Below are 18953 nucleotides of genomic sequence, written 5' to 3'. Positions count from 1 at the left end.
TGGGCTCAATCTTGTATACACACGGGCCATTTCTTTTTTTTTATTTAGTTGGTTGATCCCTACAATATACATTTACCTGCTAGTGCAATTAACTCTATCTTGAAAATGGAGAATTAGTTTCATAGCAAAGGTAAACAAGAGCCGTTAGTTAATGAATGATCTCAATATTTCAAAAGAAGATGTTTTAAGATATTGTAAATAATTTTTTTGCAATATGAATGTAGAACCACAGACATGCAATAAAATGTATTCTGTATTTGTATATTACACACTTATGTGCCCTTGTAAGTAGGTATTAATTTTGTCGTTTTATTTTGTGCCAGCATATTTAACATCATACTTAAAAAAGCGACGTGAATGCTGCTCACAAAATAAACACGTCCCAATGATTATTAATAAATACCAAAAAAAGGAGATAACTCTGTAATATGCAATGATGGAATAATGGATGCAGAAATAACCCGATAACCCGATGCCCGATGATATGTTCATATTGTCTTTCACAGATGTGATTAATTAATGATTTCATTTATTTATCTATTAATTTATTTGAATTGATCATGAATATGTTGTCTTACTGGTGTGGTAACTGAAGCGTCTCGGTCATTTCCTTTGGCTGTATTATTTCTATAACTGGTTCTGCCGTCTGTGACATCGGTGGGATTAGGCTGAGCATGGATATTATTTTCACAAACTAATCTGCAGCTGCTCTGACTCATATCTACGTTTTGGAGATCTGGAAAAGAAACAAATTTAGTGTATCGTTTATTCAAAGTAAATCTAAATATCAAACTACTCGAAATAAATGGGCACTTTGGTAAATTTCTGTTCAAATTATTATACTTACCTGTGATACTTGGATCATTTAAATGGCACAAATGGAACGTGGCCATAAGGATCAAAAGAAGTGATGAAATCGTCACTCTGGCATCTACAAAATGATCACTATCAATGGTAGAAAGGTGAAAAATAGCAAAATATTAAAATATTAACTAAAGCGTCATTGAAGCAAAACGTCGATTTTAGAATTTTGGATTTCACTAGCGATATATATTTGAACAAATGGTGGTAAAAATATAAGAGTATTTGGAAGAGCAAGCGTTCTAGCCAACTTCTATGCAATAAAAAAAGACAATTCGTAAAATGATCATAATCAAGCACACTTTATGGGCACCCTCTAATAATACCTGAAAGCATTTGCCTGAAATATAATTGCCTAACTTTTTATTAATGATTAAAATATAGATTGTTTATCTACATGCAAAATTTCATCAATACCATATTCAAAATACTCCACTTAACTTACCTATGTTCAAAATGTCATCTGAATCTTCGTTCTGAAACAAATGCACCATAATATGTTATCTTAGAAACACAAATACCTGCATTTGTTAATAAATATAGTATGATTATTTTGCAAAGCGTTTCCATCTTACCATCATCACTTGTCATTACGTTATAAGACAAACCTCGGCAAAAATACAGGTAATGCAGGTCTGCAGCGACAGTTCACCTCACATCATAGGCTACCTATCAAAGTTATATTAGTAATGTAAGCATTTCCGCTAGCTTGTGTGATAGGGATTTGTAAATGTAAGGATCATTGCAACCCTTTGACTGTGACAAGGTAAACATCACCACAACAGCTACATACATGTATACACATACACATGTTATACAATGGTGTTACAACTATAGAAACCAATAGGCCTCCCTCAGGAATGTGTATTTCCCTGATGAACCGATATTTAATTGTGAATGACATGTCGATATCAAGATATAATTTTATCTCTATTCAAGAAAGAAAGTAGATAAAAAATGTTTTAAATGCACACACAGATGCAATTTACGCTTCATTTGCTTTGTCCGACAAACATATATCCCCATAAATTCTACCTTCTATACTAAATTGTGTGATCAGAACACATGAATTGCCTATAGGTATAGTGCTTGCGGTAGCATGGTTCCATGGTTCCATGGTTTTACGAGTACTCTGGAAACCCTCGAATGAGATAGCCTTTGTATAGAAATGGAAAACTGAATTGAAATTTTAGAAATAGAGATAAGCCGCTCACCAGAGTGCACAAAGTGATCAGTAACTTTCAGTAACATTTAGTCAGAAACATTTAGGTAATGCAACCGACTTATATAAGTGTAAATGATAGTCTTATTGACAAGACTGTTGAACACAATAGGGAAACTGCAGGTAACGAATCGATATATTCAGATTCTATTACTTTTATCTTGCTTAACATTACCAGCTACAGTACTGTGTCTTCAATCACCTAAGGCTATTTATAAGAGGTTAGACTATTGTAATTATTAGACATAATGATACTTGTTTTATAGAAGACTGGGGTATGTTTACCTAAGACACCGCGTGCACGTCACAACAGGTCAAACTATAATTAATAACTTCCTTGATTAGATGTTAAACCAGTCTTCCAACTCCCGATATGTATTGCTGAACGCATAGCAGGATACGTGTTCATGGTAATTGTTGCTTCACAGCCTTGGCAAAGCACTGTTTCATTTTGGGATCAATATAGTTTTTCGTTTAAACATTTGCAACATATGCATCCGCCAATGATCCTTCGTTTGTTCTTCCGACCGAAAGAATATTGTTACCTTTATTTCGCACAGAGTACCTATCAGGTCCTATATCAAATGACATGTGTAGGTTCCTTTTGGGCTCTAATTGTGCTTAGTGTATTTATTATTGACCCCATTGGGCAACAACATGACCGACATTTTGATTTTGTTAGTTGCAATTTATCTTTGATTCCCTTGTGTCCTAGTTGTCCTTGCTTTGTTTTGGGAGCGATCGTACAACAATGTGGCCTACAGGCAGTCATCGAAGATTTGATACCATATATTTTGTATTGAAGGAAAAAAAACAAATATAACAAATAATGGACGTTTTCCTATCTTGATATTTATTGATTTATATATATTTTAATAGAAAAAGGAAAAATCGTTCAAATGACTTATGTAAAACGTTCCAATTTTATATGTAGATACAAATATTCCTCACATCCACATATGAAAGACTATTTTTCTCTCATTTTCATATTGTATTGCAATTTTACTACTATGTTTTTCCGCCATGTATGAAAATTACATATTTTCAACAACAAAAATCCCGTACGCGTTGTTTGTAACTTTTACAGTAAACCCGTATTGGTTCCTGAAAAAAAAAATTTAAACTGTACCGATCAATTGAAATTTTGTTGATACTGTGACGTCACAAGGCTTTATTGCAAGGGTAACCATACAATATTGTCTGAGACCAGCCAGTATCACACCTGTAGGTATAAGCGAATAAATAATATCAAATATCATTGGTTTATGAATCCTTTTCAGAAAATAGTTATTTTAGGCAGTTCTAAAGGTTCTCCAAATAGAAAATATCACTCTGCCACAAATCGTCTTTGCCTTCCTAAATTTACTTGTAGCAACTTCAAATGCCATATTAAACGAAACAAAGAGAAGTAACTTTGATAGATTATAGGCTGACTTGGTGATATGAAGGATACATGTAGTAGCTATAGTTGATCTGGTTTTCGTTGTTCAAAAAGTGATAGTAATGATTGAAGAAGTTTGCATTTCACATTTGTTGCGAAACTTTAAATATACAATAAGATGATAATCGGACTCTTCAACATATTACAAAGTTATAGATAATAGCTATTAATAATTTAATCCTGAAAATTGTCTTTTGAACATCTTGACCCAGAATGCTAAAATGTACATAAAAACAATATTAAAATGACTAGTTTTTATTTACATAGAAAACAGAATAATTTAGTACATGTACATGTATATATCAATTATAATAACATTTAAAAAAGAAATATCACAATTAAAATTGTCCAACATTGTGTGACAATCGAGGAAGTTGTTCAGTACTTTATCAAGTCAATAAATCACGTTTGTTCTCGTGAAGTTTTCCAGCTTCCACAGCGAGGGAAATTCGTTGGCGCACGAGGCATTTCGTGTAGCTCACCGACTTGCAGTACAAACCCCATTCCAATATCAGCGTGGAATTCAATGTGACAGTGCATAAACCAGAAACCTGAAAATAACATGACACATGACAAATGTAAAAAGTATTACTAAATTTACAAATCTATGTTCAGTGAATTTAATTTGTTTGAACTGATTTTAGTTTTGTAACAACGCATCCTTAGGGATTCGTGTGTCTGTGAGAGGTTTTCCCCATTGATTCATAATTTCCTTCTCTTGTCATATTTAGTACATTTTGTACATTCCAATGTATTTTGACAAAAATACTGGTAATTCCTAGCTCAATAAAACAAATTTCGCCACGTTCCTTCAAATTCTACCTCACCACCTTTCTGATAACAAACTTATTGTCTAAATTAATTCAACATCGTTTGATTTTGTCATAGTCTCGTAATATATTGACCTCCTTGGAAATCCTTCTTTCGCTATTGATCAAACATTATAGAAGTAATTCGTACCTGGATTGATAGCGTGAACACGAAGAATAACATATCCCCCGTCCGGAACAGTAACTGTGTCCTTATCAACCGGATCCACTAGATTTCTGGTTAGTTTGCCTTCATCGTCTAGCTTCTTGACCTCCTCGAGTGTTGTAGATTTGTTTAGCTGTTAAGTATCAAAATAACATGTAAAACGTATTAGTGAGTAAAACTAAACGTTATTCATCGCAATACGCTTACGTGACATACATGTAAATAAAAAGGTGATATACATGTATATATATTTAGTCTCAAAACAATTGACAAACAATTATGACTGTGATGAGATAAAATGGGAGTACTGTGGTCTATCGCATTTCAATAATTTTTACTCAAATTTAAAAACAAATGTTTTTTCAAAGGGACAATTCAATCTAAGAGAACATTAACATTTGTACATATATCGGGGAAAACGGTTATAATGGAAATTAGATCAGTCGGTTTTACTGTGATATGCTAGAAAAACCCATGTTGGTGAAATGCGTGTAGAACTTTCAAACTCGCTCGCTGTCCGCCATTACACATTGTGGTCGAACATCTTGTATGCCGAACCCTGTCCCTTGCTCGTAGAGTAAAGCAACTTTTGTCTAGAACTGCTCAAATTGCTCTGACAGTAGTGGTTTACCGTATGAGGTGAATTGTCTTGCCTAAAAATCATTTTATTACCTCCTCAGTGGTTATGTAGTTCATTTGTTTAACGTGTGCGACTTTGGCTCGGGTATGGGCACAGAGTACATACTGTACCTGCTTAATCGTATTGATCAACTATTTGTAATTACAACAGTATCAATTAAAATACGTAACAATGACGTGGTTGTGTTAATTGTGTTAAATGTTTCATAAGAAATGTAGAACAATACATTTATGCCATAGTTTGCTTCTTGGTTATGTAAAAGAATTAGCCTGAGTGAATTGTCCCTTTAAGTTTTTGTGTATGTTTTGTTTATTTTTTTTTATATGAAATAATGTTATGGTATAAGGCAGTCAATGGATGAGGATATGTTCAAGAAATTAATCGCTGGAGGCTGAGTGCAGATCCCGGTAGAGTTCCTAAAATTAGTTACTTAGAAAAGCGTTTAAGACCTTAACACTTGTCAATTGATTCCAATTTAAAGACTGGAAGAGGTCACCACAAAGTACACATGCATTGCATGCACTTCAAATTGTTAATTTAATACAGTTATTGCTTTAAATACCACTATCAAAGGACGTTTTATAATACTTGCTTTAGCTTAGTAAATCAGACACTTACCTTGTCCATGCCGACGACTCTGAATTTATTCCCATGGAGATGCATTGGATGATTGGCGTCCCAGATCCTCCCTTCGTCTATGATGATCAATTCAACTGTGTCGTTAAGGTCCACTTTGAGAGTGTAAACACACTCACAGTACTCCTGTGAGCAGTTCTTATTGACAGTGTCAGCGTTACAGAACGTGTCCTATAAACGATGGAAAGAATTCATCAATCGAAAAATAACTGATATTCTACAGTAAAGTGTCATCAAAGAAAAAGAATAAATGAGACATAGAGAATACATTCATCGAAGCATCAATAAAGAAAAGTTTCTATAATACCACCAAGTTCAGTTCAAAAATATTTAAAGCCACGACCTTACGCGAGTGTCTTTTAAAATTGAAGTTTTTTCATCTGTGAAATTGTTTATTTCGTAACTTTTAAAAAAAATCAAGGACGTTATCTTCTCCATATGTTGTATACATAATTTTCTTTCTTGTGGCTATACTTATATATATAAACGTGTTTTATTACCTTTGGTATATCGTGGAACTGTGTCAGAGGAGGTGAAGGTGGTAGGGTGGTACTAATGTGGTTAATTTGTGGTGTCAGTAGAGGGACATAGTCTTCCTTAGTAACCCCAACAGGATCATAATCAGGTCCCGTGTAAAAGTTGAAGTTGTCCACTCTGTTAAAACCCATGGAGAGGTAGAACTTCTTATCTGACAGGAGTGTTATCGCTCTTGTAGGCGGATTCAGGTTCTTGAGTTGTGTGACCGGTATTAGTGTGTCTGTTGCCTTTTCATTGAGGGGATTGAGGTGCTGTGAACAACAGATTACACACTTATTTGAGTCGTAGACCAATCTATTTCTTCATTCTACATCTTTATTATAGATGTCTATTTAAGACGGTTGTGATTAGTCGATGCAAAAGATACATACTGAAATAATCTGTTTGAAAAACATAGCTTTCCTTGCATAATGATATCAAAATTTACGCCGCAATTCAAATACATAGCAGAACGAAAAACTTTCAAAATTTAAAAACAACCAACTGCTTATTTGGTATGTTGCTAATGCTACAAATGTTAAGCGAGTGTTTTTGATTTTAGATTCATATCAATTAAGTAAATCAAATCGATCGAAAACCAAATGTCAAATAGATTCACTTTTCTGGCATTCTTTAGTCGTCTTTTAAATTATTTTTTTTCTAAATGATATCACGTTACGTATGTTCATTACCTTCCCATCACGTGATCCAAATTGGTATCCAGTTGGTTGAAGTGGAAATTCCTCAGCTGATCCTGCGTACCGAAGAATGGCTTGTTGGTTAGCATATTTGTTTGTACAGTCTCCTAAACCCCGTGCTCTAATCCAGTAATTGCCCACCTCTTGGTCAGCAAGAATGACTACGTCATACCTCTCACCAGAGAAGATATTGAGACTTTGGACGTCTATTGGATGGAATGGACTTCCGTCGCTGGCGATGACGTGAAGTGAATGGTTATCTACCGATACCTGTATAGGGCAATACAATAAGCCATTGTTTATTATCCGGAATCTGTAACGTCGTCCGTGTTCAACATTAAACACTTCATATGGTGTTGTTATATTTTCATGTTGTTCGTTGTCGTAGAAAAAACGATGTGCACCCTTACCTGTAATTAAATAATTAAATTATATTTAGTTTATGTATAAATCAATTGAATCGGTTGACATAAAACTTAGAATTGATATTTGTATATATATTTTATTTTTTGTTTGTTTACGGTGATAATAACTAAAGAAAACCTCAAGTAATTATTATATAACTAAAATTAAATTTTTATTTTAAAAGACGTTAAGTTTATGTAGAACCATGTTTCATAAGACGCTGGTCAATAACTACCTAAAACACTTTTCAGTGATATTACCGTTTATGAGCATTGACGCAGGCTTATTATCTCCGTAAGCATGATGGTGATTGGCGAACCGCTCAACAGCCAATTCCATTAACCAGTCGTTGACGAGCATAGTATGTTCGGGAAGGTCGTAGTCATAGAGACCGTGGTGAACTTCGCGTTCTGCTACTTGGCGAACTACAAAGGCTCCAAAGATCCCGTCAGAACGATGAAGACCGGAATGTCCGTGCCAAAAATGTGTCCCAGGATCATGGGCTGTAAATCTACGGAATCAAAATTATTTGTAACACAAGATAATGAGAGAAGAAAAGGTAAAGCTCGCACAAAAATATGTTTCTCCAATTCTCCGATTCCATATCAGAAAATAAATAAAGAAGATAATTTAGGATTTATTTCACTAGTTTGATTTCATAGGATAATGAAAACAATTTTGCTTGCAAACTGTGTGAATCTTCTGCGCGGACTTTCAAGAAGGTTTGCAAACAGGGAGATGTAGCATAAAAATGGCCAATCAGAAAGTCATATTTAGAGACAAAATTAATTTTAAGGAAATGCAAAACCTGGAATAAAGAAATAAATCGAGGTGTTGTAAACACTAAATGTTGCATTTTATTGGACTTTAGAATTTTTTTTTCAAGATATAATTCATTAACACATTAGGCAGGGAGTTGAAGAAATTTGCATTGCAGGACAAAAAATTACACATTCGTGCCATTGTCCACGACGTACGAACTGTTTTTAAATTTTCTTCAATACTGTATCATTTTGATCAAAGACCAAAGCGTATTAATACGACAGACGTACCGGTATTGAAATGAAGTGTAGGCTGGTACTGGGCACTGGGTCAGCATCCCAACCCCGTCCATGAATGGAGTGCCGTACTGTAATATACCATGCCAATGGATTGACATACTCTGGCCCGCCATTTTGTTATGTAGATTGACCACGACTGTGTCTCCCTCACACACCTGTAAAATAAAACAAAATAGCGTAAAACTCTATTCAAGCGCACTAAATACTTTTTTTTTCTGATTGTTTTGATTTTACTAAAAAAATATAGCATTTTTCTTTCATACTTCACTGAAGTAAAGTGTTATATACATGGTATATATATTATTGTACCATCAATAGAATATCCGGAATTTGCTGTTTTGTGTATTATTGTATTCCGTCTCCGTATCTTGTTTTCTATGTTTAGTTGTACACTTCCGGTTTCCGGGAGAATAAATGTGAAGTTGGAAGAAGCACATTGTTTGGATTTTATTCATAACCATCCTCTCGCATCGCCAAGCCAGTACATGGTGGAGAATCTGAATCGGACATAATGTGAAGTTTAGATACTTTTCATGTTGTTGTTACCCCGGCATTTTGCCGGTTGTGTGGATTTTTTTTTTCGTCAACGCGTGTCGGATGTCAGGCAGATGTGGACCACGTTTTGTCTAGTAATTGACTTTTCTGTTCCTGTTATGTGTATCATTACCACCATGAACGTTACTTGACTGTTTTGATATTGAACTCACCATCATGATTCCTGATAAAGTGTTGAACATTTTGAAAACATACGATGTGGAACTCGCTGGTTTAGACTGTTCTTTTGTTTTGAGTGAGAACACGGACAGTGTTTCCTTAACATTAAAATGGACAAAAGTAAGCATGCCATGTCGTAAATCCAATGCCAACATTTCCAAGGCGAGTGCCAATGTGCGAACACCTCCGGTTAGAATAACCAGGAAGCACAAATCACCATCCCAGCTCCGGTATGACAGAAAACGAAGGAGGGAGTGGAAACAACGAAAAAAGGTCTTCCCGAGAACAGAAACCTGCGTTAACTGACCGCTCGTCCAATCTTCGAGAATCTACTGGTGAGTCGCAAATACAACATCAAGATAAACATTATTCATGTAATACTGTGAGTGTACCAGTTTGTGAGAAATTTGGTGCTAAATCTTTGGTTCAGCAGCCCGCCACTATTGCCCCAGTAATACAGAATGCTGATGTTAAACATAAACTTGCACATGTCTCATCTGTATCTGTGACGTCTCCGGAACCATGTTTGGAAGCAGTTAAATCTGTGCCGACATCAGCCCCCGAAGCGTACGTTTCCATCAACGGAAAGGACATGCTCGCATTTTTAACAGGAAAACAACCAGATCTACTATGTAACACTATCAATATAAAGTTTTGGTGACTCTTGGATTATGACATTCTAGAGGATACATTCATTTTTGATGGACACTTGTTCCCCAATGAAGCCTGTAGATGCCTGGACCAAATTGATCATGAATTTTTTATATGGTTTTCGTTATATTTGCTGAAACAGAACTGTGTCCTATCTCGTACATTGTACTACTACTTATGACTATCACTTATAATATAAGATAAACAGTGACTAATACATTGTTTCGCCATATTGATAATTTTCTAGTAAGTAACTTGTGACAGATTTAAGCTGTAAAGCATCTATTGGTGTTTTTTTTTAAATTTCTTTATATGGATAATTTGTTTTAATTTTCAAAATAGCAAAATATGCCACTTTAGCATATGTAATTTGGAAGAAAAATTCTGTATATTCAATTGATGGTTTGTGAAAAAAAGGTTTTTTTTCATTTTTGCGGGGGGGATGTTATATACATGGTATATATATTATTGTACCATCAATAGAATATCCGGAATTTGCTGTTTTGTGTATTATTGTATTCCGTCTCCGTATCTTGTTTTCTATGTTTAGTTGTACACTTCCGGTTTCCGGGAGAATAAATGTGAAGTTGGAAGAAGCACATTGTTTGGATTTTATTCATAACCATCCTCTCGCATCGCCAAGCCAGTACAAAAGAGATAAATCAAGCTAAAGAACTTTTTTTTTTTTTTTTTTTTTTTAGAGAATTTTGAGCTATGAAATTGCTTAAATTTGAGAAATGTTTATGAAACTGGGCCGGCCCACATTGCATGCCGATTTCATATAAGATATATTGAAATAATATATGTATGCTGTCATATTTACGTTTATGGCAGGTCCCGGTAACATCCGGTTGATGACGAGAACTGCTCGGTCGTTTCCGTCGGCTGGGATACATCCGGGTCTGTAACAGTCTATGACGTTGTAAGGACAACCTCGACAGGCTTTGGAGAGAGTGTACAAGTATTCGGCGTGGAAATCATATTCGCATACAGTTGGTGTGTTCATCTGGCATGACCGTATACATGGATGGTCGCGGTAATCTGTGACAATAATAAAAAAATGCAATGACAACCAATATTCTGATATTTTAGACTCACCAAGCTTGTATTTTTTGCAATGACAACCAATATTCTGATATCTTAGACTCACCAAGCTTATCGTTTTATATTGTTATCGAGAATTTTGAATGAATGCACAATATATTGTGTGAATACCAATAAGTGCTATTAGCCGCTTTGACTGTGTCTCATTTTTTCTCATTGACTGTTTCCTGATAATATTCTGCAGGATATCTCTTACAATGTACCGCACGTCCGTCACAGTTGTACAGAAAATTCAATGTCCATCGGAATGGACAATGCAGGAATCCTAAAAATCGGGCCTCAACGTAACGAAACAGTCCTAAGTATGTTATGTTTAGACTGTATCAATTAAAGATGACGTTATACAAAAGCTATTTTTGATTGGCTAGGCAAAAGCCGAAGTCGAAATTGTTTCTGAGTTATGATTCTAGAGTCAGTTTTCTAGGATTGCTCCCTACCTCAGCTTTTTTAATCCCTTGCCTATCAATAGAATAAGAGTTATATCACATATGATGTAAGTTCAAAAACACATTTTCCGTCACAAAAAAAACCCAACAACATGCAAAGGAATCCTTCTTAGTAATCTAACGAAACCTAACACAACTCACCTTTCATCGGGACCAGGGTTTCGGATTGACTTTTGTAGACAAAAGAAATCAGTAACACTATCCATAATCTTGTCGACATTTCCCTCTCTACGAAAGAACAGTAAAACAAAATGTCATAATATAATCATGCATTTTTGTCATATTTTGGGAAACACGAAATAAATAACAAATATACACTATGGCATTTAGGTAACACACCAAAAGATTTTGTCAATGGTAACCTAAATGATGATAAAGGTTTGGACAAATGGTATATAACTTTTTCCCTTTTCCTCATAAGTCATCCACATCATGACCATTAACGTCATTCCCTGTGCAGTGTCCGCGGATTATATAAGAAGTTGTCTTATGCTGGCTACATGTATCTACCGCATTCGCAACTTTGTAATATATTACTACCATCAATGCTCATACGACATCTAGCAGGCTCTGATAGCCTGATAGTCTGATAACCTCTGGTGGCCACGGGTGTGCCTTAGGATATGATCTTTAATTAGGATATCTGACATTTTGCTTCTGTTTTTTTTATCATTTTTTTTTTGACAATTGCACTATTTTGTAGTATGTGGATTTCAACTGCGTTTGATATTTTTTAATGAGAGAATAAGGTGCATGTCTCTCAGCCATAGGCAACCGGTAACCAAGAGTCTTACAGCTGTACTAATTCCTAAACGATTGTGGTGGTTAAGTGACTCAGTGGTACATATGTAATTATTTGCCTTTTGAAGACCTTGCTAGAGTTAGATTCCCGGTTCGGATATCAAAAGATGAAAAAAGCCATAGTGTATTATTGTTCTGTTTTCTTAGGATTAACTCCTCGTCATCTAGACGGAAGAGTGCATTGCAATTTCCACACATGTATAAGAAATACACGTTAGAAGTCTGAACTAATATAATTAACACCGCTACAATATCTCGGCTACCAGCCAACAGTTTTATGCAAAGCTTAAAAAAGGAAAAATTAAAAAGAGATACAATGCGCAGCCTCCAAAATTACAGGCATTCACATTTTGCACCGATATCTCATTGCATACATGGGAGTCTGTTTATATCACGTTAAGCCTTAGTCAATCAAACAACCAACTAAATTGCGCAGCTGCGCATCTGCTTGAAAGCATTTTAAGCATATCAATCCAAAATTCAGTAGTAAAATTTGAGTTTCGTATCAATAAACTACAATAAAGATGGACTGTACATTTGGAATAGTGTATTAATTTATATATGTTATTTTAACTATGTAGTACAATGTGTCTATAAGGTAAAAGTAGCTATGGATTGCAGCATTTTAGCATTTTTCAGTATCACTGCATATGTTACATGGCATTTTGTCTTATCGAAGTATCAGAAAGAAAATCATTTTGTTGTTGTTGTACATTAAGCTTACGAGGAAAGACGCGTTGTATTACGGCAAATTTTGCCTGGAGATTTTGGAATGAATATGACATTGACCTTGACTGATCGAATTGACCGACCTCGACTTAAGTGGTGAGCTCACCCTGTTACACATTCACGTTAATTTGTACGCGAAGTTTGGTTGTACTCGGCCTCTTTATCAACAAGCTGGTTATCCTAGTTACATCTCAGGATTAGGTGGTGAACGCAAACAAAAATAAGCAGACACAATCTGCGCAATGCATCTTCATGATTAGAGAAATTTAGTTGTTTCGATAAGCAATGGTAACGCTACATGTTTTGTTCTTCTATAGCAAAATTGGGCGCCCAACGGAATAATGATTGTGCGTATATTGTGTTCTCCAGGACGAATACACAACGAGAAAGGAGGAGTGAAGTAGAACTGAACTTTGTCTGTCATTAGTTAGCTTAATCGTTAGAGCATCCGACATATGGGCGAAGGTTCCATGTTCGAGCACCTGATGGCTTTTCCCATTTCTCTATTCAGACATTATTTTGTAAGAGAAATATCCATTGAAAGATAATTTTTTATTATATTTTCATTTAATAGTTTTAGTTGGTTTAGTAGGTTTTGGTATAATTTGTAACAGAACATAAATAATGATGTGTAAAACGAGAACAGCTGACACAGTAGTAACATCTTTAAACTATCTATAGACAACCGTAAATACAACAAGCTGATATTAGAAAAAGAAAACACAGTAAAGACCATGATCTGAAATAAAGTATTTGTCTTAAACTGCACTGGCGATAATAATATAGAAATTTCAGCAGGAATATACATTATTACGCAAGACCCCAGTGGTGTGACTCAAAATTCCCGGGAAAGCATTACAGAAGGTACGAATAATTCGTGAAATTAGGATCATGCATCGATAAACTTTCATTTTCTGAGATATGTAATTCTAATAATATACATTTTGGAGCAATAAACAACACGAATATTAATAAAAGTAGTAAAACAAATATATGAACAACGGCAAAAAAAAATGCAATATAAAGGTGTTCGGTCAAATTGATAAGTTAGCCAGTATATACATATGAACATATTTAAATGCAGAGTCGAAAATGGTTTATTGATTATACTGACAGGAAAAAAAGATTTTCCGGTAACACACATACACATACATTTTCACTTATATTTGAAAATAAGGATACATAAGGATATTATATTTATCATGATGAATTGTTCAGCATTAAGTAAAAGATAATAAACTGTTCGATTACCTTACCTTCAGCAAATCGATGACTTCTCTCTTAAACTTGTTGTACTTGCTTCAACCACGGGGAAAAAGTATATAGATAATGGCCATGAGTACATATACATAAAGCCATCATGTTTAGTCTCTATCTATGACGCGGACCCGGTCATTGGAACGATTATCTTGACAATAACACTCGTTATCAATGGTATATTGGCGAGAAACTAATAACAGCGTTTGTTAGTCATATCTAGGAGGCTTTAAAGTCCTGAACACATAAATCACAATTTATTAAAATCATGTTCTAGTGCACTCTGGACATGGGTTGGTCATGGGTTAATTTCAACCAATTTTATTGAATCAATCAAAAGGATTGGGCAACAGGCTATGCCTATATAAGCCCTTTCCTAGCCAGAAACTATAATCAAATTAAAGTATATACATGTATTAAGTTGATTAAACAACATCTTAATTAAACAAATTTGGTATCGAATGTAACAAAAAAATATTCATACTCTTATGGATATAGAAGTTTGGGAATAAATTTCAAATTGATATTTTTATTACAATATAATTGTACAAGGGTTAGGGTTAGGGTTAGGGTTAATTCATAAAATAGACTGAATAAAATTATAGTAGTAAAATAGTAATTAGTTATGTAATATTCAGCCAAAACTGTTTTGAAGTTTTCTCAGTTTTAATGGGTACATAATCCAGTGATTCTGACTGTGTCTGGGTTGTCGTTGTTGGTGTTGTTGTTGTTACATGTACTGTATATTTCTTAATATTTACCGGGTTTTATTTTCGACGAATCAAAGAAATTCGCGGAATTGAATACTTCGCAGTTTTCAAAGGTCATAGATTTACATAGAGCATCTTGTCATGTAAATGACCCTTTTAAAGACTACATGGAGATTCGCAAATATAACCCCGCAAGTTCAGTAAACCGCAAAATTTTACAAACGCGGAAGTTAAACCTTATACAGTATTTATTCAATAAAATCTCTGCTACATGAATTAAGACATTAAACTATCGTTGTATATAATATATCGTCTATTTAGCGTATTGTGAATTGGTTATCTACAAAACCGTAGATTTCACAAAAAGATATTGTAAAGCGTTTATTTCTGCTTCTGCTTGTTGTTCAGCATACCAGAAATGGGAAGACTGGTTCGCCTGTTCTCAATATAATGTGACCGGTAGGGGTGTGTTGCTTGGTGTCTTTAGTGGCATACAGCACTGTAAAAATGACAAGATTCCCACTATACAAGAAGACACAATACGAATCTGACATGACCCTGGACGTTAATTTGATGTAAAAAAACACAATGTTATTAGATAATCTACCCATTTCGGGGTTATTGCCTTAAGACTGTTAATGTTGAGACAAAGAATACTCTTTATCAACAATTAAATTCAGAAGTTGGAACAACCATTTTGAAGGTATGAAGTTGACATCTCCGGATCCAAGTCAAGTGACAAGCGGTTGTAAATATAGTTTTATTGATGTTAATTAATGAGTTAATAGGTTTTCCAGCTCTTCCGTATTTTTGATCTCGTTTTTTGTGTTTTTAAACGTATGGCTTTAAAAACGCAAAAATAATGACAGTTATATTTTAGATATGTTTACTACATGTATGTTTTGTACTCATTTTGGTGTATTCTTCGTAAAACTGTTAAAATTGCAAAACCCAAAAAAAAATGACCAAAAATTTCATGTTGTTTCTATTATACACTTTTCCTCCTTTTTGTTCTTTAGTTTTGTACAAAAGTAACGCTCTATTCGTACTCTTTTAAAAAGAAAAAAAATATCTTGACAAAGGAATTCAAATTGTCATGTCAGTAGCTTGTAGCGAGGAAAGTATACTAAATGATATCTTTTATGATTATTCCTCAGCAATCGATGCTACGTATACCATTTTTTTCCTACTCATGTGACGTTTAGAAGTATAACATTGTTCTTGGTGTTGTTGTTTTTTTTTAATATTGTTGCTTTCTTGTTCCTAGTGTTCTTATTTCATTAATGTTGTTGTTGCTTTCTCGGTTTGAATTTCAACACTTACTTTGTGAGGAGAAAATCAAACGACTGCAATGATCAAGGACTATCTGGTTACGTGCTTTTGTCTTAGCATTGGGCCGTGTATTTACACTAACCCTTACCTTGAAACTGGTTATTTTTATGCGATGACCATGACTTACTTTTTATCTTACAGCTTTCTATGGTAGTTCTGGAAGGGTAAATCGCTAAATTGCTACGCAAATGGAGATATTGTTTGTAATATCAATGACTATAAAGGGACTTTTTTCTGAGTGGACATATCAACCATAGAGATTGTCTTCAAAGGAACACAATGGCTTCGCTCTCCGTCTTGGAGGGCTCGAGCGTATATCGTATAGCCGCTATACATTTTGTAATTCTTCGAGGATGATGATTTGTGATTTTGCTGTTGTTTGTGTAATAATAGGAAGCATGAGTCACATCTGATTATTTCAAGTCATAGATAAATTCATAATAAGACACAGTGCAGATAAATAATTCATAGTCAAACATGAAGCAATTATTAGTCACAGATAAATAAAGCATACACAGATAAATAAATCATAAATCACAGATAAATGAATTATACGTCACAGATAGATAAATTGTATGTAACAGATAAATAAAGCACAGATAAATAAGATAAATAAATAATGAGTTACAGTTGAATAAATAATAGTCAATAAAGTGTAAGTAACAGGTACTGATAAATATATATAAGTAACAGATAAATAAATTAAAAGTCATAGATCAAAGTTTTTTTTTTACTTCTACAGCCAGTTTGATGATATTTACTGAATTACTGATATGAGTAACAACCGGATAGCGGATATACATGCATGATTCCTGTTTTAATTCAGAGTGCTACGAATTAAAATAAGTCTGTTGATTGAGGAGATTCCATTTATGACATTGAATAGGAAAGTTTTACCAGAATGCGATGTCCGATTTTCGTTTTTGTGACCAACATGTATCATTTTAAGACTTTGCCCTGCCCTAGATATCTGGGTATCACAGTAACTAAGGTTTAATGGAGATAAAGTGGGGGGGGGGGGGGGACTTTTAAAATCACCGGATCGAGTTCAAGGTCACATTTTTTTTTATTTCTCCTGTAGATGACTTCTATTCTATTGTGAAAAAATGCTGTGACGTCGTACATGGTTCAAGATGGACGACAAATCACAGGATCAAAGAGCAATTAAGCCCAAGATACAATATTAATTAACTGAGAGTTTAAGTTTACAGTAAAAACAATTCGAAACCTATTTATAATAGATTACAACGATATATAAATATTCTTATCTGTAGACATAGCACATGTAGTTACATTGTATGTTGAAATGTGCCATATTGAGTACTGAATAAATCAAGTTTAGACGGGATAAACCCAGGTGCACGCGATCAGACAGAATACCCCTGTGTCCTTTCTTTTATGCAAAATCGGGTCAGGGCGCGGTCACCAGTGTGACAAATGGTTGTGTTACCATTACTAATTAAAAAAACCCACAGATATCTTTCAAATCCTATTTCAAACTGAAATATATAACATCTTTATTACATCAATACATAGCACATATTTTAAGTATGGAAACCTTTATAGCATACACGCTTATGATATTGTGTTTTATATATCAAAAACATTTTCATATACCTATCACACAATTGAATTCTCAAAAACTTTTTCCTGTACTTGTCAAGGTTGTAGACGTAAAGAACATTATGAAATAGGTACAAAGGTTTTTCAAACCATCAACTAATACCAAACTATTAAATATTTTTCTGGATTTTTTGTCACTTCTCATTGATCAAAAACACGCCACGTGATCACCGATAAAAAAAAGACTATATTGCACCATTTTTCCGGAAATAGTTTATGGAAAAAGGATTGCACGGTTATTTTTAGATAACGTTATCGTCTACGTTACCAAAACACTTCGTGTTCCTGACGTTTTTTTTAAAAACGCTTAAATGACCTGAGTTTGAAGCGTATCCACAAAATGTGACAGACGACGTTGATTGTTTCGGTTTCTAACAAAGATGATGATGACTTTCTGCTGATGGCTGAAGTTTAAGCTTTTAAATTTTCAACATAAACACGATAGTAGAGTAGGAAATAATCGAATAATATTCATTAAGCGTCTGAACCCATTGAATAGTGAATACGTTTGATGTTTATTTTTTGAAATTCCACCTAGGCTAGTTACAACATTAGACCTAGACTAATCCTACTGGATGTAGACGATTTTTGTTTTATGGAATGGAGTTCTAAGCATAAGAGAATGTATCTTAATGTCAATATATTTTTGATATCGAAGTCGATTATTTCAACGGAGAACAAACTATACGTTTCATTGACTGTGTCCTTAAGACATGGGTCTACATGTACATGTACATGTATGCAATTTACAAACACGCATGCATCGGTTGCATGTTATAAAAGCGTGAAGTGCAGCAAATGAAACTGTTTTCATATGATGTTTTTGCAAATTGTAACTGTCATCACGAAGCAGAATTTACAATGCAATGCTAATTTTGATTTACACTCATTTCAAAATATAAAAAATCCAGAAAAATAACAAAACAATTATAGCATTTTCATTTCGGTTAACACATGGTTATATAAACCACAGACTACGTCCTCGGTTAATATTTTTTCTGTGGTCGATATAACCATGTATCGACTTCATCAAAATGATTTGTATAATATCAATCACGGGTATTTGTTGAGGTTCATATGGTGTTATATCGCCCGAATAGAATAAATAATGAGGTCATTATTTTAAATTCT

At 34.2% G+C, this 18953-nt stretch overlaps 1 protein-coding gene and 1 long non-coding RNA gene across 3 annotated transcripts; both read right to left on the bottom strand.

The window, feature by feature from the left end:
- Positions 1-524: 524 nt before the first annotated feature.
- Positions 525-1338, bottom strand: LOC138326966 (uncharacterized). The gene is made up of 3 exons (XR_011208991.1): positions 1307-1338; positions 848-931; positions 525-736 (listed from the first exon to the last, which is right to left on the bottom strand). It is a non-coding gene; the product is annotated as an uncharacterized lncRNA (long non-coding RNA).
- A 2092-nt stretch (positions 1339-3430) lies between these two features.
- LOC138326715 (uncharacterized) lies at positions 3431-14242 on the bottom strand. 2 transcript variants are annotated; one of them, XM_069272728.1, is made up of 10 exons: positions 14157-14242; positions 11512-11598; positions 10644-10861; positions 8447-8610; positions 7655-7905; positions 6984-7399; positions 6276-6563; positions 5758-5946; positions 4485-4632; positions 3431-4075 (listed from the first exon to the last, which is right to left on the bottom strand). In XM_069272728.1, exons 2-10 carry the CDS (start codon positions 11588-11590, stop codon positions 3927-3929), a joined length of 1902 nt encoding a protein of 633 aa, XP_069128829.1. In that variant the 5' UTR covers positions 11591-11598; positions 14157-14242; the 3' UTR covers positions 3431-3926. The 2 variants fall into 2 exon arrangements, with proteins under 2 accessions (XP_069128829.1, XP_069128831.1); XM_069272730.1 differs by lacking the exon at positions 14157-14242 and having other exon boundaries at positions 11512-11726.
- Positions 14243-18953: the final 4711 nt, after the last annotated feature.

Source organism: Argopecten irradians, chromosome 7, assembly GCF_041381155.1.
Source record: "Argopecten irradians isolate NY chromosome 7, Ai_NY, whole genome shotgun sequence".
NCBI classification, from domain to species: Eukaryota; Metazoa; Mollusca; class Bivalvia; order Pectinida; family Pectinidae; genus Argopecten; species Argopecten irradians.
This window is presented reverse-complemented; position numbering and strand designations above follow the sequence as displayed.

What these genes read in the sequence shown, in the direction of transcription:
- LOC138326715 (XM_069272728.1), bottom strand. Translation starts at nt 11,590, where the DNA reads ATGTCGACAAGATTATGGATAGTGTTACTGATTTCTTTTGTCTACAAA. An exon ending in TACCGGGACCTGCCATAAAC is followed by an intron (nt 8,611 to 10,643) that starts GTAAATATGACA and finishes TTTATTTTACAG; the next exon opens with GTGTGTGAGGGAGACACAGT. An exon ending in TACACTTCATTTCAATACCG is followed by an intron (nt 7,906 to 8,446) that starts GTACGTCTGTCG and finishes TTGATTCCGTAG; the next exon opens with ATTTACAGCCCATGATCCTG.